Consider the following 21048-nt stretch of genomic DNA (forward strand, 5'->3'; position numbering starts at 1 on the left):
ATATATATATTTACACTGTGCTCACCTCCCATAGTTAGATTTCTTTCTGTCATCACATATTTGACCTCCTTTACCTTGTCTACCTCCCCCTTCCCCTACCCCTACCCTCTGATGACATTTTATTTCTAAAATTATTAAACTAGATCCTTTTGATTCATTAGAGATGTATGCCTAATTCAATTATTCTTTTAGATGTCTCAAAAATAGACGTATCTTGAATATAGTTTAAGCAGAGTTGCCAACTTTTTCTGGTTTTCCCAGGACTTTCCCAGTTTTAGCACTGAAAATCCCATGTTTCCAGAATTCTTTTAGTCTCGGGCAATTAGTGATGGTTTGTCACCCTAAGTTCAAGACACATTATTTATGATCATATCTGTATCATATTATAATATACATATTAATTATATTTTCTTACTGTGTGTTTTGTCTGTTTTCATCTTCATCTTTAAGATTAATGAGTAATAAATAATAAACTTCTTTATGAATTACAAAACTATAGTTTTGAAGCAGACGTGTTTACTTTCAAAGGAAGGAGGATGAAAAATGTTTCGGAAAACATTTAATGCTTAAAGTGATATTTCCTAAATTGGATACCTTACTTGTGATCAGATGTTCTACAAATGCATCTTAATTGATTATAATGTCTGGCTTCAAAATGCACATGCACGTATTTAGAAAATTTATCTGTTGGACACATGTATCTTCCTTAAAGATAACTCACTTTGATGAAGAAGAAGAGAGAAAGAGTTAGGGTTATCTTTCTTAGATGATTCATTTAAAACTGTTCCTTTTGCCAAATATAAGCATTTTGTGCTATTCATTTCCCTAGAAGTGTTGCTTTAGCATCTTCCCATACTTTTTGCTATATTGTATTATTTTCATTCAATTCAAAGCATGGTCTAATTTTACTTTCAACTTGCTCATTGACCTGTGAAAAATTTAGAAGTACGTTGTTTAATCTTTAAATATTTGAGAATTTTATAGATATCTTTCTGTTATTGATGTATAATTTAATTTGTTATGATTGAAAAAGATACTTTGTATGATATTAGTTATTTTCAATTGGTCAAGGTTGTTGTATGACACGTATTATGGTCTGTCTTGCTGAATGTTCCAAGTCCACTTGAAAAGAATGTTTCATTTGCTGTTGTTGGGTTAAGTCAGTTATATTGTTATTGAGGTCTTCTAGATCTTTATGTTTTATCTACTTGTTTTATCAATTACTGAGAAAGTTGTATTGAAATCTCTATCCGTAGTTACGGATTTGTATATTCTTACTTTTAGTTCTATTAGTTTTTTAAAATTTCAATTACATTTGACATTCAATATTATATTAGTTTCGGGAGTACAGCATAGTGGTTAAACATTTATGTAATTTACATTGTGATCTCCCCTTCAACCCCCGCTCCCATCTGGTAGATTGTTCTGTGTATCTATGAGTTTGTTTCTGTTTGTTTGAGCTTTTATTTTGTATTTTAGATTCCACATATAAGTGAAATTACATGGTGTTTGTCGTTCTCTGATTTATTTCACTTATCATAACAACCTCTAGGTCCATCCGTGTTGTTGCAAATAGTAAGATTTCATTTTTTTTTAATGGCCAGATAATATTTCATTGTATATATGTACTTATTGATAGATATGTAGTTATTGCCATTTTATCAATTGTTTTCTGAATGTTTTTGTAGTTCTTGGTTCTTTTCTTATTCTCCTCTCTTGTATATTGATGACTTTCTCTAGTGTTGTGTTTGGATTTTTTTTTCTTTATTCTTGTACATATTATGTAGATTTTGGGTTTGTGCTTATCGTGTGCTTTATATATACCAAACTAGGTTTATAGCAATCTATTTTAAGTGTATGGTTACTTAAGTTTGAATACAGTCTAAAATTACTATCATTTTTACTTGTCCCCCCTCTACGTTTATGTTTTTGTCATAATTTTTTTTGTTTCTTTTGTGTGTGTGTGCATATTCCTTAATTTGCTGTTGTTAAGTGCACATGATTTTTCTCCATTTATCTTTTAACTTTTGTACCAGCTTTATAGTTGGTTGATCCACTGATTTTATTATGTGTTTGCCTTTGTGAGCGAGGGTTTGTTTTCTTTGCAATATTTTCTTATTCATATTTTTGATCTCTTTTTCTTCTTCTTCTTAAAGAAATCCCTTTAACATTTCTTATAATATTGGTTTGGGGGTGATGAACTCATTTAGCTTTATCTCATTTGGTATGGTTCTATCAGTTTTTATTTCATGTATTTTGAAGCTCTGTCGATAAGTGCATACATATACTTAGGTTTTTTTATGTCTTTTTGATGAATCTAACCTTTATCATTATTTAATTTTCTGCTAATCTCAGGTAATATTCTTTGTTCTGAAGTCTATCTTGTTATTAGTGAAGCCACTCTAGCTTTTTTTGATTTGTGTTTCCATGGTATTTTTTTCCCTTCCTTTTTTCATATTTATATGTTCATATGTAAAGTGAATTTCTTATAGACAGCATTTATTATTCAATTTGACCATCTCTGTGTTTTAATTAGTATGTTTATTCATTTGCCCTTAATGTAACTATCTGGTTCAGTTAAAATCTGCCCAACTTTCTAGTTTTCTATTTATTTCATCTGTTTTTCTCTTCCATTTTTCTTTTTTTTACATGCTTTTGAATTATTTATTATGATTTCATTTTAATTTCACTATTGGCTTATTATTGATAGCACTTATTAAATTATTTTTAGTGTTTTTCTATGGCTTACAAAATACGTCTTCAATTAATCACAGTCTACTTTTAAGTAATATCACACCATTTCAGGTAAACTTACAACGGTATACGTTTTAAAATATTTTATATATTTATTTTTTTAATTGTAGTTAACATACAATATTATATTAATTCAGGTGTACAACACACTGATTAGATATTTATATAACATATGCAGTGACCACTCAGATAAATCCAGTACCCATCTGATGCCATACATAGTTATTACAATACTACTGACTATATTCCCCATGCTGTACTCTATGTCCCTATGACTATTTTGTAACTACCATTTGTACTTCTTAATCCCCTCCCCCTTTCATCCATTCCCCCCCACTCCCCAATCTGATGACTATCAAAATATTCTGTAAATATGAGTTTCTTTCTGTTGTTTGTTATCTTGTTCTCTAGATTCCACATATGACATTTGTTGTTCTCTGTCTGACTTACTCCACTTAGCACCATTCCCACTAGGTCCATTCATGTTATTACAGATGGCAAGATTTCATTTTTTATGGCTGAGTAATATTCCATTGTTTATATGTACCACCTCTTTTTTATCTATTCATCTATTGATGAACACGCAGATGGCTTCCATATCTTGACTATTGTAAAAAATGCTACGATGAACATATGGAGTCACATGTTCCTTCAAAGCAGGGTTTTGGGTTTCTTCAAATAAATATCTGGAAGTGGACTATCTGGCTCCTTCTTTGTCTCTTGTTATAGATTTTGTTTTAAAGTCTATTTTATCTTGTAGAAGTATTGCTACCCCAGCTTTATTTGTTTCCATTTTCATGAACCATCTTTTTTCATCTCCTTATTTTCAGTCTGTGTATGTCTTTCCATGTGAAGTGAGTCTCTTGTAGGCAGCATATGTAAGGGTCTTGTTTTCTTATTCATGCAGCCTATCTTTTGAATGAAGCATTTAATTCATTTACATTTAAAGTAATTGTTGGTAGATATTTAGTTATTGCTATTTTATTACTCATATTTTTGATCTTCCCCCCCTCCCCCCCTACTTCTTCATCTTAAAGAAGTCCCTCTAAGATTTCCTGTAATGCTGGCTTGGTGATAATGAACTCCTTTAACTTTTTCTTGCCTAGGAAGATCTTTATCTGTCCTTCAATTCTAAATGATAGCTTTGTTGGTAGAATAATCTTGGTTGTAGATCCATGCTTTTCATCACTTTGAATATTTCCTGCTAATCCCTTTTGGCTTGCAAAGTTTCTATTGAGAAATCAGATGATAGTCTTATGGGGGTTCCCTTGTAGGTAACTGACTGCTTTTTTCTTGCTGCTTTTAAGAATCTCCATTTGTCTTTAACCTCTGGCATTTTAATTATGTATGTTGTTATGGGCCTCTTTGGGTTCATCTTGTTTGGGACTCTCCACACTTCCTGGGCTTATATGTCTGTTTTCTTCACTAGGTTATGAAAGTTTTCAGTCATTATTTCTTGAAATCGGTTTTCAATTCCTTTCTCTCTCTCTCCTCCTTCTGGTATCCCTATGTTGGTATGCTTGATGTTGTCCTAGAGGCTCCTTAAACTATACTCATTTTTTTTTGGATTCTTTTTTCTTGTTGCTGTTCTGATTGGGTGTTTTCTGTTACCTTATCTTCTAAATCACTGATTTGATCCTCTGCTTCATCTAATCTATTATTAATTCCTCCTAACGTATTCTTCATTTCAGTTATTATATTTTTCGTTTCTGACTGGTTCTTTTTTACGTTTTCTATCTTCACTTTTATGTTTTCTATTTCTTTATTATAGTTCTCACTGAGTTCCTCTACTCTTCCCCTAAGTTCATTGAGCATTCTTATAACAAGTGTTTTGAACTCTGCTTCTGATAGATTGCCTGTCTCCATTTTATTTAGATCATTTTCTGGAACTTTGTTCTATTCTTTCATTTGGGACATATTTCTTTGTCTTCTCATTTTGACTGTCTACTTGTGTTTGTTTCTATGTATTAGGTAGGGCTACTATGTCTCCCAGTTTTAGTAGAGCGGTCTTATGTAGTAGGTGTGCTGTGGGTCCCAGTGGCACAGTCTTCCTTGGTTACCTGAGCGAAGTGCTCTAGATATGTCTCTTGTATGGGTGGTGTGTGCCCTCCTAGTTGAGCCTTGGTTGCTGTTTACTCATCAGTGGGAGGGACTGACCCTGAAGCTGATTGGTTGTAATGCCTGGCCATGACCAGTGGAGGAGCCGTTGTGCAGAGGCTGACCTTACAGAGCAGGATTCACTTTATCAGGACTCTAGTGTCTGCCCTTACTGCCCTTTGGGTGTGTTGACCTCAGATGTGACCCCAGATGGTTCTCTGGCTCAAACCAAAACTGGCCATCAGGCATGCAGGCTGGGGCTCCTGAAAAGGTCCCTACCACAGGCCAAGTTCACCTGCAGCCTATCCCTGCCCAAGGCCACCTGGCATGAGTCATGAAAAAATCTACAGATGGCTGCCACCCATGCTGAGTTTGGAAGTGCCTCAAGAGGCCGAACCACAAACCAAGGCTGCCTGCCACTAGTGCTGGGCTTTGGGCTGCTCAGCAGGAGGTACATGGTATGCCAAGGCCAGATATTACTTGTTCAGGTTTTGTGAACCTTTGAGGGATTTTAGGAAAGTCTGCAGCATGAGCCAAGACAGAAGTTTGTATGGAAAATCCACTGGAAATGGCTTGGATGGGCCCACCAGTTGGGAGGGGTAGGGTCTCAGGGATACACTGGGGTTGGGTGACCTGTGTTAGCTACGTTGTCAGAGACTCAGATATGGCTGCCTTCTGAGTCTGCAAGCTGGATGAGTTCAACAAAGGAATAATATCTTCCGCCAGCATTTCTGTCTCAGAGAAAGCTGCCACTCCAGCCCTCACACTGAAGCCAGACAACTCATTTCCTCCCCATATGTTTCTAGCGCCCTTTGAGTTGCTGCTCCAGCACTGGAGCTCAGAGCAAGTGAGTCAGTCAGCAAGTTAGCCTATGTGCCGGCCCTTTAAGAGGGATGTCTGCTACCCCCATAGCCCTTTGTCTCACTCAATCACAATCTCTGTTGGTTTTCACAGCCAAAAGTTATGGGGACTTCTCTTCTCAGAACTGGAAACCTGATTGGGGAACCTGGTGTGGCGCCAGGACCTCTCACTCTTCTAGGAGGACCTCCGCACCCAAGATATTTCTCCTGATTCTCAACTGCCACACACAGGTGTTGGACCGTTCAGTTTTATGTATCTGCCCCTGCTACCAGTCTCGAGGTAGCCTATTCTGTGTGTCCCCAACTGTAGAACTTCTTTTTAGCAAGACTTCAGGCAAGTCCCAATGATGGTCGTTCTGTAGTTTAGTGCTAATTTTGATGTGTTTATGAGAGGATGTGAGCACAGCATTTACCTCCTCTGCCATCTTGACTGGAACTCCACAATAATAGACTTTCAATTCATTCTTTTAAAATTTTTTTTCCTGTTGTTTTCATACCTTTTTCAGACCTTAGAAAAATACAGCCCTTAAACCCAAACCAGTTATGCTCTTTCATTTATGTATAGTTTATGGCTGTTTCGTGCTACAAAGGCATAGTTAAATAATTTCAACAGAGATCTTATGGCCCATGAAACAAAAATATTTAGTACCTGATTCTTTAAAGAAAAAATTTGACAGGTCCCACTTTAGACTATTAGTTATTATTTTTAGTGTGATTAAGAAAAGAATATCTTTTATACTTGCCTTTATTAACCATATCTAGCAAACTTTATTTTTTCTGTAGATCCAGGTTTCTTTTCTTGTGTAGTATTTCTTCTTGCCGAAGAACTTCCTTTAAAATTTCTTGTAGTTCAAGTCTTTTGCTAATATATTCTCTAAGTTTTGTGTAAACCTAAAGTTACTTTTGCTGAATATATCTTTCTGGCTTCACAGGTATTTTCTTTGTCATTCTGTAGTCTTATTTCCATAGTTTCTATCAAAAATTTTAGTCTAATTCTTACTTTTGTTTCTTTGTATATAATTCATCATTTTTCCTCTGCTTATTTTCAGTGTTTTGTCTTTAATGTTCAGCCATTTGAGTTTGATGTGCTTAAGTGTTTTTTGTTTTTTTCTCCGTTACTTTTTATGTTCTTCTTCTGGGCTTCAGTTCCATTTATGTTAGATTATTTGATATTTTTCACTGATTTTTGATGTTCTATTCTGTTTATTTTGCATTTTCATGCTTTTTTAAAAATGTATTTTAGCTTAAATAATTTCTACTTACTTATCTTCATATTTATTGATTATTTTCTTGACTATGTCAAAACCACTAATGAGTCTTTCGAAGTCATTCTTTATGACTATTATCATTAATTTTAATTTCTAGCATTTTATTTTAACTTTTTCCTATAAATACTATTTTTTTTGCTGAAATTCCCCATATGTTTGTTTATGTTTTCTACCTTTTTGACTAGATCCTCTAACATATTAATTATAGTTTTAAAAAAAATTTTCTGGTCTGATAGTTCTAATATTTCCAGTGCTTCTGATTAGTTTCTAGTGCTCTTAATTTAAGGTTACTGATTTTTCTCTATCATTGTCTAATCTGCTATGCCCATCTTATAGATTCTACTTCTCTATTGAGATCTCCTATTTGTTTCATTATTATGTATGCTTTACTTTAAATTATTTAATATATTTCAAATAGCTGTTATACAATCTTTAGTAATTCTTTTTTTGTTGTTTTTTTTTCTTTTTGGGATCTGTGTCTATTTACTGATTTTTCTTTTCTTTTCTTCTTCATACATCTGGTAATTTTTTATTGGGTGATGGACATTATTGAGCTTACATTGTTGAGTGTCTGAATTTTATAGTCTTTCTTAATAGAATGTTGAATCTTGTTCAAGCAGAAAGTTATTTTTCTAAAGTATATGGTTGATTATTTTGAGGGTTGCTTTTAAGTTTTATTAGGAAAAGTCTACAGTGAAAATTTTTTGTACGCCTATTTTAGCTATTCCTCATGTATAGTTTCTATGTGTTTGTTTTTATTCTAATGACTAGCTAGTTTAAGTTCAAAAAGAGAATTTTGGTACAGTAATCTCTCTTGTCCATGAGGAATATGTTTCAGGACTCCCAGCTGAAGCCTGAAATCCCAGATAGTACCAAACCCTATCTATAGACTATGTTTTTTCTATACTTACATACTTATGATGAAGTTTAATTTACAAATTAGGCACAGTAAGAGATTATCAATAGTTATCTACTGATAATATAGAAGAATTATAACAGTATAATGTAATAATGAATATGGTCTCTCTGTCAAGATAATAAAAGTTATGTGAATATGGTCTCTCTGTCAAGATATTTTATTATACTATGCTCACTCTTATTCTTGTGATGATATGAGATGATAAAATGCCTTATTAAGTCAAGAACATTCATCTCTTAATTTACAGGATGCACTTCATAGCTTCTTTTTGGCATATCCAAATTATCAGAATCACCACTCTTGTGCTTTGGAAATATTATTAAGTAAAATAAAGTTTACTTGAACACAAGCACTGCAATACTGTGATAGGCAACCTGATAACCAAGATGGCTACTAAATGACTAATAGGCAGTTAGCCTATATAGAGTGGATAAGTTGGACAAAGAAATAATTTATCTTCTGGGTGACACAGAGTAGGCTAATATGAGATATTTTCATGGTACTCAGAATGGTGCACAATCTAAAACCTATGAATTGTTTATTTCCAGAAATTTTCGTTTAATATTTTTTTCAGACTTCAGTCAACCATGGGTAACCAAAATTTAAAAAAAGCAAAACCAGGATAAAGGGGGACGGTTGTACATGTTAATCTATTATAAAGGTTTGACCGTAGAAAGTTCTTAGTAAAGTGCCTATTTAGAAGAACCATCATTAATTCATTGATCTACCTATTATTATTCATCCATCTATTATTAAACCCATGAGAGTTAGGAAGATATTAACAGAAAGAAGATTTTTAGATTTTAGAGCAGGAAATGTACAAAGAGCTGTGGAAATTCTGAGCAAAGTGTAAAGACTTCTGTTTTCAGTAGGTGGTGGCGGGAAGTCAGAGCCATGGAGAAAGTGACATTTGAATTAGACATTTAAGGAAGGAAGGTTTTATACTATTTTTGATAGAAAAAAAGACATTCCAAGCATAGCTAAAGCGTATAAACAATTTTGTAGAACTGATAAAAATCAGCTCAAGTTGTTTACTTCTTTTTTTTCATTAAATTTATTGGGGTGATGTTGGTTAATAAAATTATATAGGTTTCAAGTGTATAATTCAATAATATATCATATGTATATTGCATTGTGTGTTCATCACCCAAAGTTAAATTTCCTTCTGTCACCATATATTTGACCTCCTTTACCCTTACCTACCTCCCTCCACCTTTCCCTCTGGTAACCACTAAACTGTTGTCCATATTCATGAGTCTGCTTTTCTTGTCTTGTTCTCTTCTCAAGAGTCTTGTCAAGTGATATAGGACTCAGATTCTAGTAGCGGATTTCAACTCTGCTACTTACTAAATGTATAGCAAATTTTGTAATCTCTTAGCCTTATTTTCATCATGTATTAGGTAGAGATAATTATAATAGTACTTAATGTGGTTACATGTAAAATGAAATAATTTATATAAAATTCTTAGCAAAATATTTGACATGCAGCATACACTAAAATATTTATTTTGCAGATATTTTGGATATGATAGGCTTATATATTCACTAAAAATGTTAAATATGAACAACTCATCAATATCTAACAGATATTTAAAACTATTAGTTTTTGTTACTAAAATTATTAATTGAATATTTTTCATCACATTTTCAAGAGTAGTCATTATTTATTGAGGACTTTCTATGCCGATAGACATTTTTATTTTTCTTCTTTAATCTCGTATACTACTCAGGAATACATGTCATAACAGTAGACAGAGAAATATGCTTTGAACTTGGCTTTGAAAGGCTTAGATCAATAAACATCTGAGAAATTACACAGAAATAATTTTTCATGTCTTTAGTTATATGTAATTTACCTTTGAATCTTGTAAGTGGTCTTAGTCATGTTTGGGGACCTTGACTTTTTGACATCATTGCCAAATATTCAATCACCATTGTATAGGTTATGTTCTTAACATATATCTAGTAATTGATCTAGTTTTTATTATGTTAGAACTATTTGGGTGTAGAAGGATGGGCTTCTTCCTAATTAACCTTAACTGTTATTGTAAGATTATATTGCAGTTTGACACTGACAGTTTATTTTATAACATTGTTTATTTGGCGTTTAGGAAAGCACTTAATCAAATACGTTTTTGAGAAGCCAGAATTTGGCTTTGGCAGTTTAAAGAAAAAGATGTTAACACAAAATTACAGAAATAATCATGAAAATTATTATGTATTTAAGAACAAAAATTCCATTTAAGTAGCATACAGACTTTTAATGAAAAATTACACCTGTTTGTTGGACCTCAGTATTATATATAGCAATAAATCAGTGAAGAAGATACATTACTATAGTGAAAGAAATATTGTTCATAGGAGTTGAGATACCATAGGAGACATCTGTGTGTTCAAGAACATCAGAAAAGAGGACTTATGATGTTATCGATACAGGCTTCTAATATGGTGACTAGTATTTTTGTTACCTTTTAAGTTAGGGTTCATAGACATTCTGTAGTATTTGTTGAATTGCTTCTACTTTTTCAGGTAGTGAGAAAATAGATATAGCACTAGATTTCAAAATGCTTACAATTAGATAAGACATATTTGTATGGGCTAATAAAAATTTTAAAATATCTTTTCAACTACCTTATTTTATAAAGAAATTGTCTGTTATTTTAGTGATTCATAAATATGACAAGATTTTATGGCAGAATCGAGGGGCTCAATTACAGACTTAAAACTATTTCCTTTCTTTTTACACTGAATCATGGCTGTTCTTCATTATGCTCTTCTGTAAAATGGGTATTATTGTCATGTTTTATACACTTTATCATAATAGTTGTGAGGATTAATTGAATAAATACTTGTAAAACAAATATTATATGTTAATATATTAAAGATTTAGTATGTGAAGCTATCATTATCATCATCAGCAGCAGCATCATTTTAGTTCTTATGTTATCTGGAAAAGTCTATATTTAGTGCCATAGGAGTTTAGATGGAAGAACAATTAATGAAGGCTGGAGAAGCAAATTTTTAGCCACATGGTTAAAGACCACAGTACGGTGCAATTGTAAAACTAAGAATTCTAGAGCTATTTGGGTGTAAATCCTCTACCACTTACTAAAAGGAGAACCATGGACAGTTTAGTTATGATTTTAAAAGCTTTAGCTTCTCCCAGTTTATAATAATAAAACCTATGCTCAAGTGTGTCAAGTGTACAAACTTGATGTATTACAAATATTCAGTATATGTTAGCTTTTATTTTACTAGTAACCAAACAATTTGATAAAATTTGTCATTTACCTAATCAAGTCAATATAGCGGAAGAAAAAATATATTCAAACTAGCTTTTAGTGTATATATAAAGCTTAATTCTCAAATTTTGGTAATATTGCCTAGGCTATAACTGGAATTTTAGGATGTCTTAATAACAACTAAAAATATTTATTTTGCCATTTCTTTCCCACTTTACTTTCAAACTATTTCTGTCTTTAATATAAAGATCTATTGACAGAATGTATTTAGTAAGAACTTTTTGCTTTAAAAGGTATAAATGTGATTAGTATTAAAATAATGCTGATAAGTATTTATATATGGTGATGATATAAATATTACACTAGAGTTTTCTTTATTACAATTATTAAAAGATTGGAAAAGTTTGGTGCCTGTTGTGTTAGTCTAACAGAAACAACAGGAACAAAATCTTAGCATTTCAGATCATACTACTCATGTCAGCAAAGTGAATTATATATCACTAGAAGTAGAATTTTAACTTCCCACTGTACAAAAGGAAATTTTATATTGATAAATATTGATCTTATATTTTAATGTATATGTATCTAATTTAAGATTGCAAATGCTTTTTGAAATTAGAATGTAAATATTATAAAATATTGGTATCAATTTATCGCTAAGGAAAAATTAGAAAAGAGTAAGGAACAAAGTAAAAAGATTCATTTTTTCTTTGTCCTGTGAAGAATAAGATCCAACACACACAAGCTTAACAGTCAGGTATATTAAATATCTATTGCCACATAACAAATTACTCTAAAACAGCAGGTTAAAATAACAAACAATTCACAGATTTTGTTAATCAGAATATGGGAAAGGCTTAGATGGGTGGTTTTGGCTTAAGGTATCTCATGTAGTTGCAGTCAAATTGTTAGTCCCCGCTGCAATCTCAGGTGAAGGCTCAGCTGAGGGTAGAGTCTGCTACTGATCTCATTCATATGATTGTTGGTAGGCCTCGTGTTGCATTGAAGGCCTCATTTTCTTCCTGGCTGTTGGCCAGAGGCCTCTTAGTTCCCTTTCATTTTGGCATATCTGTGGTGTAGTTGCTACATAGAAGCTGGCTTTCAGAGTGACTGACCCAAGAGAGGGGGTCCAAGGCAGAAGCCACAGTGTTGTATAACCTAATCTTGGAAATGACATACTGTTACTTCTACTGTATCCTATTAGTCACACAATATCAACTCTGGTCACGAAGTGAGAGGTGACTCCACCGGGATGTGAATAGCAGGAGGCAGAAATTATTGGGAGCCAGTTTGGAGACTGGCTACCATGGAGGAAGAGTGGTTCTCTTTACTTTCTGACAAAGAGAGAGTTGCTACCCTACCTGTTTCTAAAGCTTCTGAGTCTATATCCCCTGCCTTCGATGGTGATTTCTGTAACAATAGCCTATAAATGCAATAAAGTTCTTATCTTGCTGATTACCTAATATAAAAGGCAGAAGGCCTTAGCCTAACCAGACATTTGCTTATTTTTTTTTTCCATGGCTTTCTCCATAGAACATTTGGCCGGTCTGGCCAGCACTTCGAGATTCTGAATTTCTCTATAAAGCGGATTGAAAAGAGGCCTTATTGACGATATTCACATAAGGTACTAGAATATCTTTTATGCCATTTACTTCTAGAGTCCATTTTTACAAAGCTATTCATCTGCATCCAAAGCTAAGTTTTAAAACAATTCTTCACAATTTAGGACTCTTTAGTCCTCTTTTGTGAACAAAAGAGGAATCAGCTGAAACTGGAATTATTTCTAATTGTTTAAGGAAGGTCACAGTTGGGTTGTCTCTGTGACCAGTTGACATGTATAATAAGATTTGAAGATCTGGTGAAATAATAAGTCTAACATTAATCAGTGGTTCATCAAGTTATCACACTTGCTGGGTGGAGGAATTTTATTTCTTTTAAATAGTGTATATTTTTCACTCACAACAGATGAATGAAAGAATATTTAGGCTTCCTCCTGATTCAATCAGATTTTTTTTTTTTCTTCCAGGCTCCAGGGCATGCTGTGTAATTGATTCTGAGCATCTGATGAATGGCAGGCAAGCTAAAACCCCAAGGTCTTTTTGCAGAAAATTTCTTATTATCTCTTTCTATACGTAGTTAGCTTCATTTTGGAGTCGAACTTAAGTCCTACACAACTATATCACGAGAGTGATGATTGCTTTTCCTATTGCCTTAAGCCGTAGATAGCTTGAGAAGAGCATCAAGAGGGAGCATAGCCTAGTTCTAAAGAATGAGGCTACTCTTTCAGCTTAGGTAAGTGTGGGTGGTAGATTTTCTCACTGCTCCCAACTGTGTGCTTCCACCTCAAGAGGTATACATCCATATCTTTTGCCATGTGATTGTCTTATACTCGCAGAATATACTTCCCATGTCATTGTGAAGCTTTGGCAATGTGACTTTATATATATAATAGCAAAAATGCTCTCCATTAACCTGGGTCACAGAATAAAAAGTTTCATGGTGCTAGGCTGAGCAGAGTTGCAGCAACTCTTAGGCCTGTGTATGAGAAATACATGTTTATTCTTGCAAACTATTTAAATTTTAGAGTTCTTTATTTCATAACCAAAAATGATTAGTATGCTGTATAAATTGTGAAATGATCATGTACTGTGATGGACCGTGTGGACACTTGTCATGGCTGCCAACCGCAGCACAGCATGTTCCCTTTCATTCCCTGGAAAGAAAGGACTTGCTGGCACCATCCATTATTTCACACATGGGAAAGTAATAAAGAATAGCACTTTCAACTATGAAGAATTTCTGTAACTATATGTATTTTCTCTCTCTACATCAAAGATGATTGACAGGTTAGACAGTGGTGAGCAGTTTAAGTTCAAAAGGAAAAGTGGGGTACATGTCAACCTATTGTAGGGTTTGACATTAAAAAGTTCTCAGTGAAGTGCCAGTTTAGAACCATAGGATCTTCATTCATTCACACATCATTGATTATTATCCTAGGAAGATATTAAAAGGAAGAGGCAAAGAGAAAGAAAAAAAGGAAGAGGCAGGTTTTTAGATTTTAGGGGAGGAAATGTACAAAGGGTTATGGAAATTCTGAGGAAAGAGTACAAATTTCTGGTTTCAGGAGTTTATGGGAAGTGAGAATCATTTGGAAGTGACTTTTAAGTTGGACCTGGGAGGAAGGAAGGAAGGATGGATTTGCATTATGAGGTTTTATGAAGGAAAGACATTCCAGGAGATCATACTCATGAAAAAAATGTCAGAGATGGAAAAACGTGGGCTGTTTATGAAAAACAATGAGCATTTTAATTTTAATGCAACATAAGGCACATAGAGGAAAATAGGCTCAGATGAGAATATGACAAACAAATGTCAGACACTTGAGTTCAGGCTTTGATTTCTAAAGATTTTCAAATAGAAGTTTACATGACTATTATTCCTCACAAAGATATATAAGTCTAGTAAAAATGGCGAGGGAAAGTAGTAAGGGCAAAGTTGAGAAATCTGTATCTTACTTTCCAGAATGATCTGGGGTCAGGTTAGTGGTGGTAACAAGAAGATCCCAGATTAGAGAAAGGAAATAGCTTCTCAAGAGAAAAAGGTCAAAAGGTAAATACCAGGGACATGGAGGAAGTGAGTAGGAGTTTTATGGAAATTGAACTGAAAAGAGAGAATTATGATCATATAGATTGGAAAAAGTTCTATAGGTTTTTTTTTTCTCCCTTCACATTTTATTGAAGTATAATTTACATATAAAATATGCCAATTTTAAGTGTACACTATGAGTTTTAACAAATTTAAAACTCATGTATACCACCCAAATCAAGACAGAGAACACTTCCAGCATCCCCCCAAAAAGATACCCATGTGTTCCTTACAGTCAATTTCTCCTACCCCTGGCCCAGGTAACCAAAGACTTATTTCTCACAGTAAAATAGCTTTGCCTTTTCCAGAATTTCATCTAAATGGAATTATGCTGTATGCAATTTTTGTGTTTATCTTTTGCTCTGCATAACATTTTTGAGATTCATCTGTGTTGCTGCTGCATCCATAGCATATTATTATTATCATTACTATTATTGTTGTTGTTATTTTGCTGCAGACTTATATTCCATTGTATGGATATACCACAATCCAAATTTTGGAAACTGAGAATAAAGCTGCTTATGAACATTCAAAAACAAGTATTTGAGGATATATGTTTTCATTTCTTTTAGATAAATTCCTAAGAATAGAATTTCTGGTATATCTTTAATTTTTAAAGAAACTCTCAAACTATTTTCCAGAATAGTTGTGCCTTTTTATTTTCCTACCAGCAGTGTAGAGTTCCAGTTGCTCTACACTCCTCATCACTTGGTATTTTCTTTTTTAATTTAGTTATCCTCGTTAGTCTGTAGTTTGACTTAATATTGAACATCTTTTCATGTGCTTATTGGCCATTTCAATATCTTCTTTTGTTAAGTGTTTGGAACTTTATGGGCATTTTAAATTGTGTGTATGTAGATGTGTGTATGTATATATCCTTTTTTTTTTTTTTAAGTTTAGAGCTCTTTATATATTCAACCTGTAATTCCTTTGTCAGATATATGTATTACCAAATTGTAATTTGTCCTTTCAGTTCTTAACAGCTTTTATTGAAAAGCAGTTTTTATATTTTATGAAGTCATTATATCCTCATATATCAACATTTTGTTGTAATTTATGCTTGTATCCTATAAAGAAATCTTTGCCTTCTCCAAGCTTGCAAAGATTTATGCCTGTTTTTTTACTTTCTAGAAATTTCAAAGACTGATAAGCTGTTTTGAACTATTATTTATGTATGGTGTCAGGTAATGGTTGAGTTTCAGTTGTTTCTATATGAATATTTAAGTGTTCCAGCACCATTTATTGGAAAGACTTTACCCCCACTTAATTACCTTGTCATCTATACTAAAACTAAACTGACAATGCATGTATGAATCTGTATCTGAGTTTTATTTTCTATTCTTTTGATCTATATATTTCTTTTTACTTTGTTGCTACTTTACTTTGATTACTGTAGATTTAGTCTTCCAACTTCCATTTTGGTTTTCCAAAATCATTTAGCCCTTCTAATTTCTTTCCATTTCCATAAAAATTTTTAAAATTATAAATATTAGTCTTCTGGGATTTTGACTGGAATTTGTTGCATCTATAGATCAGTTTGGGTAGAAATGACAAGTTAACAATCTCAAATTTTCTATTCAATTAACATAGCTTATATCTCCCTTTAAGTCTTCTTTAATTTCTCTGAACAATGTTTTAATGGTTTTTAGTGTACAGATCTCACATATCTTTTGACAGATTTTTCCCTAAATATTTCACATTTCTGGATCGTATACGGGAGTAAAAATTTTATTTTCTGATTGTTCATTGCTAGCATGCAGAAATGCAGTTGATTTATATATATTGGCCTCGCAGCTTAAATTCTTGTTAAATTATTTTATTAGCTTTTTTGGTGATTTCTGCATAGATGATTATGTCATGTGTAAATAGACAGCTATATATCTTATGCTATTGTCCTTACTAGAACTTAACAGTACAACATTAAATTGAAAAGGCAAGATACATCTTTGACTTTTACTAGTCTCATGGAGAAAACATTTAGTTTTTTCCATTAAGTATGTTTGTTTTGGATTTTTCAGAGTCCCTTTATCAGGTTGAGTAAATTCCTGATATTCTTTCTAGTTTGCTGAGGTTTTTTGTTTGTTTGTTTGTCTGTTTTAAATCATATATGGGTGTTGGATTTTGTTAAATACTTTTTCCGCATCTATTGAAATGATCGTATACTTTTTCTCTTATTAAATTATATTTAACTTTGAATGTTTAATCAACCTTATGGTCTTAGATGAATTATCCTTGGTTATGGTGTATTTTAATATTGCTGGATTTGATTTGCTGATATTTTCTTTAGAGTTTTTCTGAGACTAGAATTCTCTTTGTGGGAAGATTTTAAATTACAGACTATTTCTATAAATTGAGTATACATAACCATACTCAATTTTATTGTTTGAGTCAGTTTTGGTAATTTGTATTTTTCAAATAATTTTATTTATGTTGCCAAATTTATTGGGGTAAGGTTTTCATAATACTCCCTTATGATATTCCTTTCAATATCAGTAGCTTCTGTAGTGATATACCTTCTTTGATTTACAAAATATTGATAATTTATATCTTTTCTGTATTTTTCTTTACTGGCCTCGCTAGATCAATTTAACCGATTTTTTCAAAGATCCGGCATTTGATTTCACTGATTTTCTCTATTGTTTGTCTATTTGCTGTGTTTTTGATTTTCACTCTTTCTACCTCTTTGGGTTTAATTTTCCCTTCTTTACTAGCTTCTTAAGAGAGAAGTTCTAATCATGAATATTAGATCTTCTTTTTTTATATAAGCATTTAAAGCTATAGATTCCCACCTAAGCACTTCTTTAGCTGCAACTAAGGTTTTGATATGTTATACTTTCATTCTTTTAGTTCAAATATTTTCTAAATTATCTTGTAACCTCTTGCATATTTAAAAGTGTTTTCTTTCATTTTTGCGTATTGAGGGATTTTCTGGATAGCTTTTTGTTATTGATGTCTTATTTAAATCTGTTGTAGTCAGAGAACATATGTTGATTTATTTTAATATTTTAAATTTTAGACAGTGTGGATATATATAATACTACTAAACTGTAATGGTAAGTTTTACATAATGTATGTTTATCACAATAAAAATGTTCGCTATTATTACTGAGTATAATAAGTTTAAAACTGTCTCTTAAAACCGTTGAGATTTACTTTGTCTCAGGTTCACTTTGTCTATGGTAACTTTTCCAGTGCTATTGCATATTCTGCTTCTGTTGGCTAGAGTGTTTGGTAATTATCAATTAGTTCATTGGTGATATTCAAGTCTCCTGTATCTATAATGATCTTTTGTCTAGTTTTTCTATGAATTCCTGAGAGAGGAACTTTGAAAACTGCAACTATAATTGCAGAGTTTTCTGCTTCTTTCAATTCTATTTTTGCTTAGTGGTTTTTTTTGTTTGTTTGTTTTGTTTTTTAGCTTTGTTCTTGGATACATGTCCATTTAGGGTTGTTATGCTTTGTTCATGATTGACTACTTTATCATCATGATAAGTTCTTTTATTTCCTGTAATAATATTCCTTGTTTTGAAATATACTTTGATAATATAGCTAATCCAACTCTCTTATACTTAGTGATTGTATAATATATCTTTTCCCCCATCCATTTATTTGAACCCTTCTGTGCTTTTACATTTAAAGTGTAATTCTTATTGAGTCTTTTTTTTTTTTTAAGTTCAACCTGCCCACTTAACTTTATTGTAACTGTCAGTGTGATTTTGTGAAATCTATGATCTTGCTCTGTGTTTTCTATTTATTTCAGGGTTTCATTGTTGTTTTTTGTTTCATATTCTTTCTTGTATCTCTTTGGTTGAATATTTTTGAATATTGTTTTATCTCTACTCAACTTATGATCAACTTTATTTTTTAAGGAATTGCCCTGTGTCTAGGGTATATACATATTGACTTTCAAAAATATTATATCTCTTCTCTACTCAATGACAATATACTGCTATTCCTCCTTTCTGTTCTCTGTGTCATACAATACAAATCCTACCATAACAACATGGTTTTTTTTTTTATTCTTGCTTTAAACAGTCAATTATATTTTCTGTGGGGTATAGTACACTATATTAATGGTATGTGCCAAAGTAAGGCTCTCTAAGCCATTTCCCTTCTTTAGAGAATATGTGATGGAAACTGGATTGAAAATGGAAAATCCTCAGTGTGTTAGGAGACTAAGTTAAGGAAAACACTCCCCAGCAGCTGGAGACCTCTCTCTTCCTCTCTAGCTATTACTGGGATTGGTCGTCCAAGGAACTTATATTTCTTGGTGGCCATTTGGACTATAAGATACACCATCCTGTTTTGTAATCAAAGTCATCATTATATCAGGACATTAATTTGACAAAGTGGTCACCAAGGACAATGACAGCCCCAGAATCGAATGTAGAAGAGTAGGTGTCATTGTTAAAGTCACAAGAGACATGAAGATTCTCAGTGTAGCCTAAGATGCCCTTGAGAAGGCCCTCTGACACCTGCTTTATCACATTCTTGATGTCATTATACTTGGTAACTTTCTCCAGGTGGTAAGTTAGATCCATATCCAACATATTGGGGGTGGGGACACAAAAAACCATGCTAGTGAACTTCCCATTCAATTTAGGGATGACTTCGCTCATACTGTTGGCAGCTTCATTAGATGCATGAATGATGTTCTGATTAGGCCCACACTGTCATACCAGTTTCCCAGATGGGCTATCCAGTCTTCTGAGTGTCAGTGATGAGACAGATTGTGGTTCCTCCATGATGTCAAAATCATCTAGGATGACTTTCATCAGGGAAGCAAAGCAGCTGGTGGTACAGGAGGCATTGCTGACAATCTTGAAGAAGTTGTTATACTTCTCATAGTTCAGGAAATCTGGGATGGAAAGTGTGCTGAGAGCAGAGCACCACAAACATTCAGATGTTACAACAAAGGGCAGAGATGATGACCCTTTTAGTGTCAAGTGAGCCCCAGGTTCAATGGACTTCACAACATATTCATTACTAGCATCATCCCATTTGACGTTGGGGGCATCTTGCTTCTGGAATATAGAGATGGCCTTCCTATTATTGACAAGCTTCTTATTCTCAGCCTTGACTACACTCCTGAAGTTGCTATGTGTAAAATTATTTGGAAACATGTAGGCCATGTAGTTTATGCAATGAAGAGTCATTGGTAGTGATAGTCTCCTCTTTGTTGAATTTAAAAGCAACCATTAGCATCTGGGCACCACAAATGAATAAATCTGTTTACTCTGACAAGGATGTGGCTGGCACTGTATAACAATATGTGAAACAGAGAGAAGAAAGCCACTTATTTTTTAAGTAATTTAAAAATGAGGACAATTTTCTTTTATGTTTACTCATTTATTTACAATTTTGGTGTTCTTCATTCTTTTACATAGATTCAAGTCTCCATCCAGTATAATTTCCTTTGCTCCAAAATTTTCTTTTAACATTTCTCTTAGTGCAGATCTACTGGTAGAAAGTTTTCACAGTACATGTTTATCTAGAATCTTTATTTCACCTTTTTGAAGGGTTTTTATGCTGTGGCCCTAGGCTTTTAACCAGCAGAGGGCGTTGTGCCATTTCACAGTTCGAGGTGAGGTTAGCTGTTGAAGCACTTCTAAGCAGACCACCAGGCTTTCAAAAAAGCTGGAGTCCTGGTCGTGGTGCTAAATTTGCAGAGAAGTTTGTTTCAATTCAAGGCTTGAGAAGAAAAGAGAGCTGTTGCTTTTCACAGACTGCCAGAAAAATACTAGATAAATAAAAATATTACTAAGAAGTGGTAATTTACTTGAAATTGGTCAACTGGCATTTGTAGTGTCATTTAAATATTGAATTTTTCTTTTTCTAGCAAGTTAACTAGGTGAGTTTTGGCTTAATTTTAATTCCTGGGAAAATATTGGAATAGATTCGCTTTCTATGTAGGCCTGTTTATTCTAAAGCACTGATTGATGTTCACATTTTTCCTCTTGAAAATGCCTATTCCTTTTTAATATTGTTTCAGATGTAAGTAATCATAGCCATTATCTTAATGATTTTGACTTATGTACCAGGGTAGTTTCTCATTTGTCTGAAGATTATATTCTATTATTAATTTCATGTTTGATATGTGAATGTAATGCTTTATTTATAAAGAATATTATAATTTAGTATAAAATAGAAAGGGATTTCCCACGTTTAAAGACCCATGACATGTTTCACACACAGAAGCACAAAAGCTTTGTAATGCCAGGTTGATGGCCAAAGTTTATGTTGTATAGTAATACAATTACTGA

The 21048-nt window shown here is 33.0% G+C and overlaps 1 protein-coding gene across 1 annotated transcript; it reads right to left on the bottom strand.

Moving 5' to 3' along the window:
* Positions 1-19113: 19113 nt before the first annotated feature.
* LOC105301553 (glyceraldehyde-3-phosphate dehydrogenase-like) lies at positions 19114-19917 on the bottom strand. The gene is given in 1 exon segment (XM_023519985.1): positions 19114-19917. A coding segment is annotated over 1 exon segment (804 nt).
* Between the last annotated feature and the right edge of the window lie 1131 nt (positions 19918-21048).

Source organism: Pteropus vampyrus, unplaced genomic scaffold (genome assembly GCF_000151845.1).
Source record: "Pteropus vampyrus isolate Shadow unplaced genomic scaffold, Pvam_2.0 Scaffold242, whole genome shotgun sequence".
NCBI lineage: Eukaryota > Metazoa > Chordata > Mammalia > Chiroptera > Pteropodidae > Pteropus > Pteropus vampyrus.